General features: G+C 43.8%; 1 protein-coding gene and 1 non-coding gene across 3 annotated transcripts in view; both read left to right on the forward strand.

The window, feature by feature from the left end:
* Nucleotides 1-15,671, forward strand: part of LOC139557203 (G-protein coupled receptor 22-like) — a 37,407-nt gene that overhangs the window by 18,883 nt on the left and 2,853 nt on the right. Inside the window, exon 2 of one of the 2 annotated variants that reach the window (XR_011671350.1) lies at nucleotides 15,361-15,479. Coding sequence is in view for 1 of the 2 variants with exons in the window: in XM_071371693.1 (XP_071227794.1) it covers nucleotides 1,989-3,500 (1,512 nt within the window). In the remaining variant the exon portion in view is untranslated. Of the gene's footprint in view, nucleotides 1-1,884; nucleotides 6,177-15,360; nucleotides 15,480-15,671 lie in introns of those variants that run through there. The other variant, XM_071371693.1, reaches the window with a different exon arrangement.
* Nucleotides 11,400-11,472, forward strand: trnaf-gaa (transfer RNA phenylalanine (anticodon GAA)). The gene has a single exon. It is a non-coding gene; the product is annotated as a tRNA-Phe (tRNA).

Raw genomic sequence — 15,671 nt, forward strand, 5'->3', positions numbered from 1 at the left:
GGTCTGGCGCAATTTCCTGATTGGTCTGATTTCCTGATTTAGAGCAAAGATTGGGATTTCGATTAATCAATTGATTGCCCTCAGCAGCTGGCCCCTAATCAATGTTTGGGAATTGTGTCATTGACATCACCACTGGTATGCTGTCAATACAGCATGGGGTTATAGTCTGGCATGTAGACACTAATCTGATTACCCACGAGCACCTCAGTATAGAAAACAAATTATACATTTTATCTCTGAACGCTTCATTCCACTGACACACATGGCTTAGCACACTACTTTGTTTGGCTGATTGTGTTTCTGCGGGTGCATTGTACACAGCATATGTGAGAGACTGTGCAGTGGATTGGTGCGTTGGTTACATCTTTATTGTACAGCGATGTAAAAAGAGCTTGCAATTACTTACTGCAGTTGCATTAGTATATTTAATACTTCCTCCCATCTCTTACACACAAACATGCGTTCATCAGTTTCAAGTGGCAATGTCAGGAAATTATTGTACACCATAAATACCAAATGATATGTTATTATAAAATATGTGTAGTTCATGCATGTTTGTCTGTTTTGCTGCGTGTCCTGACGTAACACTGTAAATACTCTCTTACAGTAGCTCTGTGAATTGTATACCAAAGCCACCTTGACTAATGCTGACATTTAGTCAATCTCTTTGAGGAGATGAAAGAGGCCGTGTCTGTCAGAGAGCCCTGATGTAGATTTCACCTCCAGGGGATTATACAGACGCTTCTAGATGACCTACTGCCGTTTCTCTGAATTTATTATGATGCCCTAAAATGTATTTAAAGAGCTGTCAATTCTGACAAACTGCTCAATAAAGTCTAAGCACTTTACGCAAAAAATATATGCAAAAACTATAATTTTTAAAGCCTCTTATATTCAATGAAGGGCCATTTAATATAGACCACATAGAAAATTCAATCAATCAGATTTTTTTAATAAATTTTTTAAATAAATAAAGACTTTGACATGTTCCTTTGTGACTTCTAGGGAAGAATTTAACCCACGTAACCCCAACATTTCTCCAGGTTTTTACCATCATTGTAAAGCCCTAGTTATTTTGTTGCTTTGACAAAGTAATTTCTGAGCATGATTATTTAGTTCATGTGATTAGTGATTCATTTACGTCTGTTCCTCATTTTAAAGTCAACCCTGTTATGTGAACTGAACTCGTTTTAATATGGTGAAACTATTCCTTAATAAAAACATTTTTAAAATAAACATTGAACATCTAATAGTCAAATCATAATGTAAAAGCAGGTGAGCTGGTTCTACTATTTTTGGCCCTTTTCTGGTGTTTTGCGGTGGAAAACTGAGCAAGTCGAGCATAACACGTCAAACCTGTTAACCATAGACAACAGGCTAGAATGTGAAGGGAAAAAATGGTGGAGCTTGCATTCAATTGCCAATCCCTGTTGCACACAACAAGCATCCATTACCCCTGTCACAATGGGATTCATGGCTGATTTAAGATGAAATCATCAACCCTGTTACGGAAACCCTGTTACTTTATTTGGCACTTAATAGGCACTTACCAGTATATTTTTATATTTAACCTATTGAGATGGGAAAACATGTTTTTTATGAAGTTGAACATGTGCTCTTTATGACAAAATGTTCAAATTAGGTTAAATTACATATCTCAAAGGTCATCGAATTGTCAGAACGATCCAGCAGGTGATCCAAGTTATAGCTTACTGGCCAAAGATCAGAACCCATTTCTAAGTTGTTGAATGTGTTATTTCTGATAATCCATTAAGAGCAATTGATTGCCTGTGTGTTTGATTACTTATCTTTGGCTTATAGCTTTAACCATTTCAAGACCCCCATCAGACACACAATTCATCCCCCGTCTCCCTTTCTCTACAGGACTGTTACTGCGCTGTTCTCCATCACCATCATCATGGAGCCAGTTTGCACAATGGGAACACATCACGGTTAATACTACCCCTGACGCTTGAGAAGTCACCACCATGGAGACAGACAGCTACACCCCGACCCCAGCCTCGAGCGACTGGGCTGGGACGGTGTTAAGTGTGGGGGCCCTGGAGGAGGTCTCGGGGGGAAGTGTCTCCTCCAGCACAGCCTGGTACATGCCGTACCCCCTGGGCTTCCAGGTGTCACTGACCGCCTTCCTCATGCTAGAGCTGGTGCTAGGCTTCAGCAGCAACTTGACCGTGCTGGTGCTCTACTGCTCTCAGTCCAACCTGGTCGACTCGGTCAGCAACATGGTCACGGTCAACCTGCATGTGCTGGACGTGATGTTGTGCGTGCTGTGTCTGCCTCTGACCCTGGTGGTGGTGCTGCTACCCCCAGGGCCCAACCTGGCCCTGCTCTGCTGCTTCCACGAAGCCTGTGTCACCTTCGCCTCCATCGCCACCGCCATCAATGTGCTGGTCATCAGCGTGGACCGCTACGACATCTCTGTCCGACCCGCCAACCGGTTGCTCACCCCGCAGAGGGCGGGGCTGCTGCTAGCTGCCGTCTGGGCCACGTCTCTGGCCGTCTTCTTCATCCCCTTTCTGGAGGTGGAGTTTCTTACCGGAGGGGCGGAGTGTGGACAGCACAGCTCCTCCTCCTCCCCCGACATCACCCTGGCACTAGTGTGGCGTAACCGGACGCTGCTTTGTGTGGGTGGACAGGGCTACCACACAGGCCTGGCCATGTACTACCACCTGCTGCTGCAGGTGCCCATCTTCTTTATCACAGTGGCAGTCATGCTGTTCACATACTCACGGATCCTGCGGGCCTTGAACATTCGCATCGGCTCCCATATTAAAAAGAGCCAGTGTTTCAGGGCAACCTCCTGCAGGGGGCGCCGTAAGAGACAGAAGCAGAAGGCAGTGCTGGGAGTGATAGAGGGAGGAGAGCAGTGTACAGACACAACCAAGCACCTCTCTCACCCTCCACTCATCCCATCTCCCACAGCCACCTCCCCCCCAGCCCTGTCCTCAGCCCCTCTGGTTAGCTCAGAAGGCGCTGCTGCTGCTACCCCTGCACCTGCTGCCCCTGTCACCGGTCCCACTGTTCAGGCATCTGTGTCGGCCATCATTGCCTTGCGGCGGGCCGTGAGGCGTCACCGGGACCGGCGGGAGCGCCAGCAGCGCGTCTTCAGGATGTCCCTCCTCATCATCTCCACTTTCCTAGGTTGCTGGGCTCCTCTGTCCGTTGCCAATGTGCTGATCCTGGGCCTGGGCCCCAGTGACACCCTGGTCAGCCTGCGCCTCTGGTTCCTGGCCCTGGCCTATGGCACCACCATCTCCCACCCACTGCTCTATGCCTTCACCAGGCAGAAGCTACGGCTTGCCCTCAGAGCCAAGGTGAAGAAGAGGGTGGTGTCACTACTGCAGGTGGACCCCTCGCCAGGAGAGACCGTCACACACAACTCCTGGGTGGAGCCAAGGAAGGGACGCCAGTTACAGCTGGAGGGCAGCGAAACCATTGACCGTTGCCTGGTAGAGCCCCTGAAGAATAGCACACACTAGTTGCACCCCCCCAGGTGCAGGACCGAGTTTAGGAAACCCTGCTGTATATCACTGAGTGCAAACACTAAGATGCTTATGTAACTTCTTTACAGTAGCCTATATGAGTGTTTGTTTGGCAAGCAGAGGATCAGAATTCCACCCACTCAAGCATTGGAAGGCAGCTTCTAAGACAACACAAAAACATTGTCACCCATATAGATACACAAATACATATCCTTTTGGATCTGCTAAATACAGATGTAGGACCTTATTTGAAGCAAGTTTGCTACAACAGGAAAACAATCCTGCATCAACAGGAAATGTGAATTATTATGTGGATTATAATTAATGGACATTTTTTGTAGGGTTTGATACATTTTTTTAGGGTAAAACAAGTCTGACATTTTAAAGTGGAAATTATAAAATTTAGAAGCCTTTTTAAAACTTGAATGCACAGCAAGATTGCATTTCCTGCTGAGCAGGAAAAGTCTCAGCAACAAAAGAGTGTTCAAATGAAGATCCTACATCTGTATTACCCATGCCTTAACTACTTTAAGAATGGGTTTAAAGGTGTCATTGATTCTGAACAAGAATATGTATATATCCTACTGATATAATATAAGATGGAACTATGTACATAGTGTACACTGTCATCTATTCATATATACAGTGACTTCAGAAAGTATTCAGACCCCTTGACTTATTCAATATTTTGTTGTGTTACAGACGGAATTCAAAATGGGTTGAGTAGATTTTTGGGCTCACCCATCTACACACAATACCCCATAATGACAAAGTGAAAACATGTTTTTAGAAATATTAGCAAATTTATTAAAAAATAAGTATTCACACCCCTGAGTCAATACATGCTAGAATCACCTTTAGCCTTGATGTCACGTTCCTGACCTGTTTTCTGTTAGTTTTTGTATGTGTTAGCTGGTCAGGACGTGAGTTTGGGTGGGCAGTCTATGTTTTCTGTTTCTATGTTGGTTTGGGTACCTAATATGGTTCTCAATTAGAGGCAGGTGGTTTTCATCTCCTCTGATTGAGAATCATATTAAGGTAGGTGGGGTCACATTGTTTGTTTGTGGGTGGTTGTCTCCTGTGTTAGTGTCTGTCTATGGTGCACCATACGGGACTGTTTCGGTTTGTCTGTTCATTTTGTTCGTTCGGTTTTTATGTAGTCATTTCCCTGTTCGTGCGTTCTTCGTGTTACATGTAAATTCTTACGTCCAGGTTTGTCTACATTCGTTTTGTTATTTTGTTAGTTAATTCAAGTATAGTTCGTTTTTTGTCTTCGTTGTTTTGTCGTGTCTAAATAAATATTATGTCAAGTTACAACGCTGCGTCTTGGTCGAATCACCACTCCTCCTTTTCGTATGAAGAGGAGGAGGAATTCCGTTACAGAACCACCCACCAACAAAAGATCAAGCAGCGGTGTAACGGGAGGAAGGGACAGCGCAAGAAGGAGGAATGGACATGGGAGGATATTTTGGACGGCAAGGGTTGCTACACATGGGAGGAGATTCTGGCTGGTAAGGATCGCCTCCCATGGGAACAGCTGGAGGCAGCTCGGAGAGCGGAGGAAACCGGAGAGAGGAACCAGCGTTATGAGGGGATGCGTCTAGCACGGAAGCCCGAAAAGCCCGTGAGTACTACCCAAAAATTTCTTGGGGGGGGGCTAAGAGGTAGTGGGCCAAGGGCAGGTAGGAGACCTGCGCCCACTTCCCAGGCTAACCGTGGAGAGTGGAGAGCGGGAGTATGGGCAGACACCGTGTTAGGCAGTAGAGCGCACGGTGCATAGCCCGGTGCGGGTTATTCCACCTCCCCGCACTGGTAGGGCTAGATTGAGCATTGAGCCAAGTGCCATGAAGCCGGCTCTACATATCTGGCCACCAGTGCGTCTCCTTCAGGTAAGGTTGGGCAGGCTCAGTGCTCAAGGGAGCCAGTAGCCTGCACGGTCCGGTATTTCCGGCGCCACCTCCCCGCCCCAGCCCAGTACCACCAGTGCCTACACCACGCACCAGGCTTCCAGTGCGTTTTCAGAGCCCTGTTCCTCCACGCACTCTTCCTATGGTGCGTGTCTCCAGCCCAGTGCCTCCAGTTCCGGCACCACGCACTAAGCCACCTGTGCGTCTCCAGAGCCCTGTACACACTGTTCTTTCTCCCCGTACTCGTCCTGATGTGCGTGCCCGCAGCCCGGTGCCACCAGTGCCGGTACCACGCACCAGGCAAATAGTACGCTTTGAGAGTCCAGTGTGCCCTGTCCCTGCTCCCCGCACTAGCATGAAGGTGCGTGTCCTTAGCCCGGTGCCTCCAGTTCCGGCACCACGCACCAGGTCTACAGTGCGCCTTATCCGGCCAGAGCCATCCGTCTCCCTAGCGTCATCTGAGCCATCCGTCTCCCCAGCGCCATCTGAGCCATCCGTCTCCCCAGCGCCGTCTGAGCCATCCGTCTCCCCAGCGCCGTCTGAGCCATCCGTCTCCCCAGCGCCGTCTGAGCCATCCGCCTCCCCAGCGCCGTCTGAGCCATCCGTCTGTCCCGAGCCATTAGAGCCGCCCGTCTGTCCCGAGCCGTCAGAGCCGATAGTCAGTCAGGAGCCGCTAGAGCCATTCGTCAGACAGGATCTGCCAGAGCCGCCAACCAGACAGGATCTGCCAGAGCCGCTAACCAGACAGGATCTGCCAGAGCCGCTAACCAGACAGGATCTGCCAGAGCCGCTAACCAGACAGGATCTGCCAGAGCCGCCAACCAGACAGGATCTGCCAGAGCCGCCAACCAGACAGGATCTGCCAGAGCCGCCAACCAGACAGGATCTGCCAGAGCCGCCAACCAGACAGGATCTGCCAGAGCCGCCAGTGAGCCATGAGCGTCCAGAGCCGCCAGTGAGCCATGAGCGTCCAGAGCCGCCAGTGAGCCATGAGCGTCCAGAGCCGCCAGCCATGAGCGTCCAGAGCCGTCAGCCAGCCATGAGCGTCGAGAGCCGTCAGCCAGCCATGAGCGTCGAGAGCCGTCAGCCAGCCATGAGCGTCGAGAGCCGTCAGCCAGCCATGAGCGTCCAGAGCCGTCAGCCAGCCATGAGCGTCCAGAGCCGTCAGCCAGCCATGAGCGTCCAGAGCCGTCAGCCAGCCCGGAGCTGCCAGTAATCCGGAACTGCCCCTCAGTCCAGAGCTGTCTCTCTGTCCGGAGCTGCCTTTCAGTCCGGAGTTGCCCCTCTATCCTGAGCTACCTCTCTATCCTGAGCTACCTCTCTATCTCGACCTACCTCGCTGTCCTGAGCTACCTTGTCCCGGAGCTGTCCCTTATCTTGGTGTTGCCCCTTATATTAGGTGGGTGGAAAAAGAGGGTGGTCATTCTAAGGGGGAGATGTAAGCTGGGATTGACTATGGTGGGGTGGGGACCTCGCCCTGAGCCTGAGCCACCACCGTGGTCAGATGCCCACCCAGACCCTCCCCTAGACTTTTGGTGGTGCGTTCGGAGTACGCACCTTGAGGGGGGGGTTATGTCACGTTCCTGACCTGTTTTCTGTTAGTTTTTGTATGTGTTAGCTGGTCAGGACGTGAGTTTGGGTGGGCAGTCTATGTTTTCTGTTTCTATGTTGGTTTGGGTACCTAATATGGTTCTCAATTAGAGGCAGGTGGTTTTCATCTCCTCTGATTGAGAATCATATTAAGGTAGGTGGGGTCACATTGTTTGTTTGTGGGTGGTTGTCTCCTGTGTTAGTGTCTGTCTATGTTGCACCATACTGGACTGTTTCGGTTTGTCTGTTCATTTTGTTCGTTCGGTTTTTATGTAGTCATTTCCCTGTTCGTGCGTTCTTCGTGTTACATGTAAGTTCTTACGTCCAGGTTTGTCTACATTCGTTTTGTTAGTTAATTCAAGTATAGTTCGTTTTTTGTCTTCGTTGTTTTGTCGTGTCTAAATAAATATTATGTCAAGTTACAACGCTGCGTCTTGGTCGAATCACCACTCCTCCTTTTCGTATGAAGAGGAGGAGGAATTCCGTTACACTCGATTACAGATGTCATTCTTTCTGGGTAAGTCTCTAATAGCTTTGCATACCTGGATTGTACAATACTTGCACATTATTATTTTAAAAATTCTTCAAGTTCTGTCAAGTTAGTTGTTGATCACTGCTAGACATCCATTTTCAAGTCTTGCCATAGATTTTCAAGGCAATTTAAGTCAACTGTAACTAGGCCACTCATTCAATGTCGTCTTGGTAAGCAACTCCAGTGTATATTTGGGCTTGTGTTTTAGGTTATTGCCCTACTGAAAAGTAAAATTGTCTCCCAGTGTCTGTTGGAAAGCCTACTGAACCAGGTTTTCCTCTAGGATTTTGCCTGTGTTAAGCTCTATTCTGTTTATTTTTACCAACAACAACAAAACTCCCTAGTCCTTGCCAATGACAAGCATACCAATAACATGATGCAGTCACCACCATGCTAGAAAATGTGATCAGTGGTACTCAATGATGTATTGTGTTGGATTTTCCCCAAACATTATGCTTTGTATTCAGGACATTAAGTTCATTTTTGGCCACATTATTTGCAGTTTTACTTTAGTGCTTTATTGCGAACAGGATGCATGTTTTGGAATATTTTTATTCCTTTTCACTCTGTCAATTAGGTTAGCATTGTGGAGTAAATACAATGTTGTTGATCCATCCTCAGTTTTCTCCTTTCAAAGCCATTAAACTCTTTAACTGTTTTAAAATCACCTTTGGCCTCATGATGAAATCCGTGAGCGGTTTCCTTCCTCTCTGGCAACTGAGTTAGGAAGGAAGCATGTATCTTTGTAGTGACTGGGTGTATTGATAGACCATCCAAAGTGTAATTAATAACTTCACCATGCTCAGAGGGATATTAAATGTAAAAACATTATTTTTTTACCCGTCTACCTATAGGTGCCCTTCTTTGCGAGGCATTGTATAACCTCCCTGGTCTTTGTGGTTGAATCTGTGAAATAAATTCACTGAGGGACCTTACAGATAATTGTATGTGTGGGGTACAGAGATGAGAGTCATTCAAAATTCATGTTAAACACTATTATTGCACACAGAGTGAGTCTACGCAACTTATGTAACTTATGCACATTTTTACTCCTGAACTTATTTAGGCTTTCCATAACTAAGGGGTTGAATACTTATTGACTCAAGATCTTTCACCTTTTCATTTTTTATGAATTTGTAAAAAATTCTAAAATAATAATTCCACTTTGACATTATGGGATATTGTGGGTAGGCCATTGACACAACATCTCAATTTAATTCATTTTAAATTCAGACTGTAACACAACAAAATGTGGAAGAAGTCAAGGGGGTATGAATACTTTCTGAAGGCACTGTAAATAGAGAGGTTAAAGATCTCCCTATGTAATAGACTGTTGCATTGGATAGTTTGTAGTAAACAGATGACAGACAATGTTTAATTGTTGACAGATAAACTTCCACAAAGCTCATAAATATGTCCACAAATCACTATGTGGCACTGAATTTGTAATCATGTATTGATATTTATCTGTTGCAATGTGTTGTATATAAAATAGACATTGTAACTTATTCAATGTGATTTCCAACTTGTCGGTTGGTCCCCACATCATTTGGTCGTATTACAAAGAGTGATGTTGTTATAGTAGAGGACATCTGTCATGGCCATCTTGTCAACCCTTGTGTCAAACCAATTAAACACATTTGTACCTGCAAAAGTCCCCAGAGCCGGCGCAAATTAACAGGTGTTTTTGTAATAATTTGCCTGTAGGAATAATTTGCCTGTAGGAAACACAGGTAGGTTTGTGTACTACCGGTATATTTACGGTTTGTAAGCAAGCATTCTATGGTAAAGTCTACACGGTTTGTAAGCAAGCATTCTATGGTAAAGTCTACACGGTTTGTAAGCAAGCATTCTATGGTAAAGTCTACATCAGTTGTATTCAGTGCATGTGACAAATAAATATGCCGGTAGTAGATTTGATTTTAGCCTACATAGTTTTTAAAATGTATTTGTTATTTGCGCATACGGGTAAAAAAATAAGATGTGAAAATAAAGGACTGAAAAAAGAAGTTAAACATGTGTATGCCACAGGAGGTTGGTGGCGTCTTAATGGGAGAGGACATGCTCGTGGTAATGGCTGGAGTGGAATTAGTGGAATGGTATCAAATACATCAAACACATGGCCATTCCATTTTCTCCATTCCAGTCATTATTATGGGCAGGCCTCCCCTCAACAGCCTCCACTGGTGTAGGCGAGGTAAAAACAAAACAGAACACTATTGGCTAATTGTTTGATTTCAGCACCGTACTGTTCTGTGGTGCACAAACAGACCTTCTACTCCCTGTGGGACTGTGTCTTATAGACTTATCATCATAAAACCTGAGACAAATGTGATGGATTTATGCTACTGAATGTTCATACCCGCTTTATATACGCACATGCATCACATGTATTCATTGTATAAATTCCCATTGTGTTGTTTTCTTGTATCTAAATGTATAGAGAGAAGACAATGAAAATATCAATAAATGTGACTATTGTATTGGGGCTTGTGTTTGCAGTCAATCACCTTTAATCTGGCTTCTAAATTTCTGCGTTCTTGTTGTCATCTATAGGTTTTTCAATAACAGGCACATTTTTCGTGAATAAAGATGAGTACCACACAGTGCTACATGAATACAGCCACTTTAGAATACATGGTTTAAAATTGCTTGGAGTTGAAGCCTGGGGAGCTACAGTACTTCATGAAAGTCTTTCCTTCAGTAGAGAAATGTGTTAAGGGAAGGCCTGCTGTGAAGGCTGCAGCTGGAGGCAGATGAAGAGGAAGGTAACAACTTTATCATGCATGTCCACACACACTCATATACACAGCCACACTCACACACATACACAGCCACGTGTGTGTGTGTGTGTGTGTACAAATTATGGGTTCTCCGTTGCTATGAGCACACTATCTAAAGTTTGAGTACAGGCTGTATTGAGCATGGCAAGGCAAAATAAGTTGTATGTGTGGGCTGTAGCTGCAGGACATGCAAAGCACAGGAGCAATAGTTCAACAACCATCAACAGAGCGAGCTGCAGGCACTACTATCGAGATTAGATTTTTTTATTTTTTTATTTCACCTTTATTTAAATAGGCCATGGTGGTGAAGTAATTACAATATAGCAATTAAATACTGGAATGGTAGAATGTGCAGAAGATGAATGTGCAAGTAGAGATACTGGGGTGCAAAGGAGCAAGATAAATAAATAAATACAGTATGGGGATGAGGTAGATTGGATAGGCTATTCACAGATGAGCTATGTACAGGTGAAGTGATCTGTGAGCTGCTCTGACAGTTGGTGCTTAAAGCTAGTGAGGGAGGTAAGAGTCTCTAGCTTTAGTGATTTTTGCAGTTCGTTCCAGTCACTGGCAGCAGAGAACTGGAAGGAGAGGCGGCCAAAGGAAGAATTGGCTTTGGGGGTGACCAGTGAGATATACCTGCTGGAGCGCGTGCTACGGGTGGGTGCTGCTATGGTGACCAGTGAGCTGAGATAATGTGGGGCTTTACCTAGCAAAGACTTGTAGATCACCTGGAGCCAGTGGGTTTGGCGAGGAGTATAAAGCGAGGGCCAGCCAACGAGAGCGTACAGGTCGCAGTGGTGGGTAGTATATGGGGTGTATTTCATATTGTTGTTTTTTGGTCAATATAGTATTCTGTTTACAATGTAACACAATTTAATACAATAATATTCAACATAAATTATACCAAACGTTTGCGGTATAGAAAGACAATTCTAAACCATCTTTGGTTACACGTCACATTACAATCTTTAGCCTTATGGCGACCTCTGCAGGTGTATCTGTCAAGTTGCACAGAAACTAACATGTCCCACAAGGCAATGGTGTTTTCAAAATGGCTGTTGGATTCGTTCTTATCATGTCTGCCGAAATAGCTCAGTTGGGAGAGCGTTAGACTGAAGATCTAAATGTCCCTGGTTCGATCCCGGGTTTCGGCAGAGACTTGAATGTCACCTTTTAGTTTTCAAGGAAAATACACGTTCGCATTTTTGAAAATATACGAAAGAAATTATACATCAGTCGGATAGTAGTCTATGACATCTAATGGATAGTAAATAAATTGCAGTAGCCTAACTGTAAAGGTAGGCTATACGTGATGAAATTGTAGACTTCCTACGTATGTAGCAATCCACATTGTGAAGATACGTTTACTATTGTGTTTAAAATGTAAAACCACTGAACTGGCATTATATATATATATATAATGTAGTTAAATGTTTATATATATATATATATATATAATGCCAGTTCAGTGGTTTTAAATTTTAAACACAATAGTAAACGTATCTTCACATCATGTGGATTACTAATGTTATATATATATATATATATAAACATTTAACTACATTATTTGAACATTATATATTTTATTTGTGAGATATACTACCGGTCAAAAGTTTTAGAACTCCTACTCATTCAAGGGTTTTTCTTTATTTTTACTATTTTCTACATTTTAGAATAGTAGTGAAGAAGTCAAAATTATGAAATAACACATATGGCATCATGTAGTAACCAAATAAGTGTGAAACAAATCAAAATAGATTTTATATTCTTCAAATAGCCCCCCTTTGCCTTGATGACAGCTTTGCACACTCTTGGCATTCTCTCAACCAGCTTCATGAGGTAGTCACCTCAAATCAAATCAAATCAAATTTGTATTTGTCACATACACATGGTTAGCAGATGTTAATGCGAGTGTAGCGAAATGCTTGTGCTTCTAGTTCCGACAATGCAGTAATAACCAACAAGTAATCTAACCTAACAATTCCACAACTACTACCTTATACACACAAGTGTAAAGGGATAAAGAATATGTACATAAAGATATATGAATGAGTGATGGTACAGAACGGCATAGGCAAGATGCAGTAGATGGTATAGAGTACAGTATATACATATGAGATGAGTAATGTAGGGTATGTAAACATAAAGTGGCATAGTTTAAAGTGGCTAGTGATACATGTATTACATAAAGATGGCAAGATGCAGTAGATGATATAGAGTACAGTATATGCATATACATATGAGATGAGTAATGTAGGGTATGTAAACATTATATTAAGTGGCATTGTTTAAAGTGGCTAGTGGTACATTTTTACATAATTTCCATCAATTCCCATTATTAAAGTGGCTGGAGTTGAGTCAGTATGTTGGCAGCGGCCACTAAATGTTAGTGGTGGCTGTTTAACAGTGATGGCCTTGAGATAGAAGCTGTTTTTCAGTCTCTCGGTCCCTGCTTTGATGCACCTGTACTGACCTCGCCTTCTGGATGATAGCGGGGTGAACCTGGAATGCATTTCAATTAATAGGTGTGCCTTGTTAAAAGTTCATTTGGGGAATTTCTTTCCTTCTTAATGCGTTTGAGACAATCAGTTGTGTTGTGACAAGGTAGGGGTCGTAAACAGAAGATAGCCCTATTTGGGAAAAGACCTTCATGGTCGAATTGCTGCAAAGAAACCACTACTAAAGGACACCAATAAGAAGAAGAGACTTGCTTGGGCCAAGAAACACGAGCACTGGACATTAGACCGGTGGAAATTTGTCCTGGGTCTAGAGTCCAAATTTGAGATTTTTGGTTCTAACCACTGTGTCTTTGTGAGATGCGGTGTAGGTGAACGGATGATCTCTGCATGTATATTTCCCACAATAAAGCATGGAGGAGGAGGTGTTATGGTGTGGGGTGCTTTGCTGGTGACACTGTCTGTGATTTAGAATTCAAGGCACACTTAACCAGCATGGCTACCACAGCATTCTGCAGCGATACGCCATCCCATCTGGTTTGGGCTTAGTGGGACTTTCATTTGTTTTTCAACAAGACAATGACCCAACACATGTCCAGGCTGTGTAAGGTCTATTTTACCAAGGAGAGTGATGGAGTGCTGCATCAGATGACCTGGCCTCCACAATCCCCCGACCTCAACCCAATTGAGATGGTTTGGGATGAGTCTGACCGCAGGGTGAAGGAAAAGCAGCCAACAAGTGAATGAGTAGGTGTTCTAAAACGTTTAACCGGTAGAGTATATTTTTTTATTTCATAAAAATGATGTGCTTATTTCAGAGTGCTCCACATGTAAAAAAATAATAATAATTACAAATCATATCAATATGCATAATGGTGTTTTCTATTTAACTTGAAAAGCCAGATCTCTGTCTGCACTTATGGCAATTTACATAATTTAATTCTATGCAGTGCTGCATTGATTTTGCATCATAATTGCCAAACACTCCAGAATGTCCAGAAAGTGCAAACATAAATTGTAATAATAAATGTGATAAGGTTGACAAAATTAGATTTGGACTGGAGTTTGACCTAATTTCTGTGAATCATGATTGATGAATAGAAAAGCTGTGTGGTAAGATTTGCTCTACTTACTTTCTGTGCAGCTATTTATTTTGATTTATTTCACCTTTATTTAACCAGGTAGGCTAGTTGAGAACAAGTTCTCATTTACAACTGCGATGTGGCCAAGATAAAGCAAAGCAGTGCGACACAAACAACAACACAGTTACACATGGAATAAACAAACATAGAGTCAATAATACAATAGAAAAAGTCTATATACAGTGTGTGCAAATGAGGTAGGATAAGGGAGGTAAGGCAATAAATAGGCCATAGTGGTGAAATAATTACAATATAGAAATTAAACACTGGAGTGATAGATGTGCAGAAGATGAATGTGCAAGTAGAGATACTGGGGTGCAAAGGAGCAAAATAAATAAATAACAGTATGGGGATGAGGTAGTTGGATGGGCTATTTACATATGGGCTATGTACAGGTGCAGTGATCTGTGAGCTGCTCTAACAGCTGGTGCTTAAAGTTAGTGAGGGACATATGAGTCTCCAGCTTCAGTGATTTTTGCAGTTCGTTCCAGTCATTGGCAGCAGAGAACTGGAAGGAAAGGAGGCCAAATGAGGAATTGGCTTTGGGGGTGACCAGTGAAATATACCTGCTGGAGCGAGTGCTACGGGTGGGTGCTGCTATGGTGACCAGTGAGCTGAGATAAGGCGGTGCTTTACCTAGCAAAGACTTATAGATGACCTGGAGCCAGTGGGTTTGGCGACAAATATGAAGCGAGGGACAGCCAACGAGAGCATACAGGTCGCAGTGGTGGGTAGTATATGGGGCTTTGGTGACAAAACGGATGGCACTGTGATAGACTGCATCCAATTTGCTGAGTAGAGTGTTGGAGGCTATTTTGTAAATGACATTGCTGAAGTCAAGGATCGGTAGGATAGTCAGTTTTACGAGGGTATGTTTGGCAGCATGAGTGAAGGATGCTTTGTTGCGAAATAGGAAGCCGATTCTAGATTTAATTTTGGATTGGAGATGCTTAATGTGAGTCTGGAAGGAGAGTTTACAGTCTAACCAGACACCTAGGTATTTGTAATTGTCCACATATTCTAAGTCAGAACCGTCCAGAGTAGTGATGCTGAACGGGCGGGAAGGTGCGGGCAGCGATCGGTTGAAGAGCATGAATTTAGTATTACTTGCATTTAAGAGCAGTTGGAGGCCACGGAAGGAGAGTTGTATGGCACTGAAGCTCGTCTGGAGGTTTGTTAACACAGTGTCCAAAGAAGGGCCAGAAGTATACAGAATGGTGTCATCTGCGTAGAGGTGGAATCTATAAGCTATAACGTTTTTATTGATGACGATATTTTGTTCATAATCCCATATTTATATTTCAGGTCATTTGTTCTACCAGTAATGAATACCTGAAGACGATTATATCTGTGCTGGGAAATATCTTATTATACGCATCAGGTAAAATAGTCAACCTTGAAAGAGAACAAACTAAATATTGTGAGGCCTCTCATCTGTTTGCAGAAAAGAGCCCTGATGTAGTTCCTGGCTTTGGAGGCCCAGCACAAGGTTGCTCCTCATGTCACCACAGAGGACATGAAGCATTGGTTTACCTCACAAGTGAGGGAAGCCTTCATTGACAGGTGAGTGTTTAACTAGCATTTCATAATCCCCATTGTTAATAATTTGACTATCAGTTATTCGCTGTAAAGTTCATTGGAGGTGAAGGCAGTAAGACAACCGAGAAGCAGTTAACAGCATGATTACCTTTGTTGTAACTTCAGGTTTCAAAAATAAAACAGGGAAGGCAGGGATCTCACCATTTTTGAGCTGGC

The sequence above is a fragment of the Salvelinus alpinus genome, chromosome 2, assembly GCF_045679555.1.
Source record: "Salvelinus alpinus chromosome 2, SLU_Salpinus.1, whole genome shotgun sequence".
In the NCBI taxonomy this organism is placed as follows: domain Eukaryota; kingdom Metazoa; phylum Chordata; class Actinopteri; order Salmoniformes; family Salmonidae; genus Salvelinus; species Salvelinus alpinus.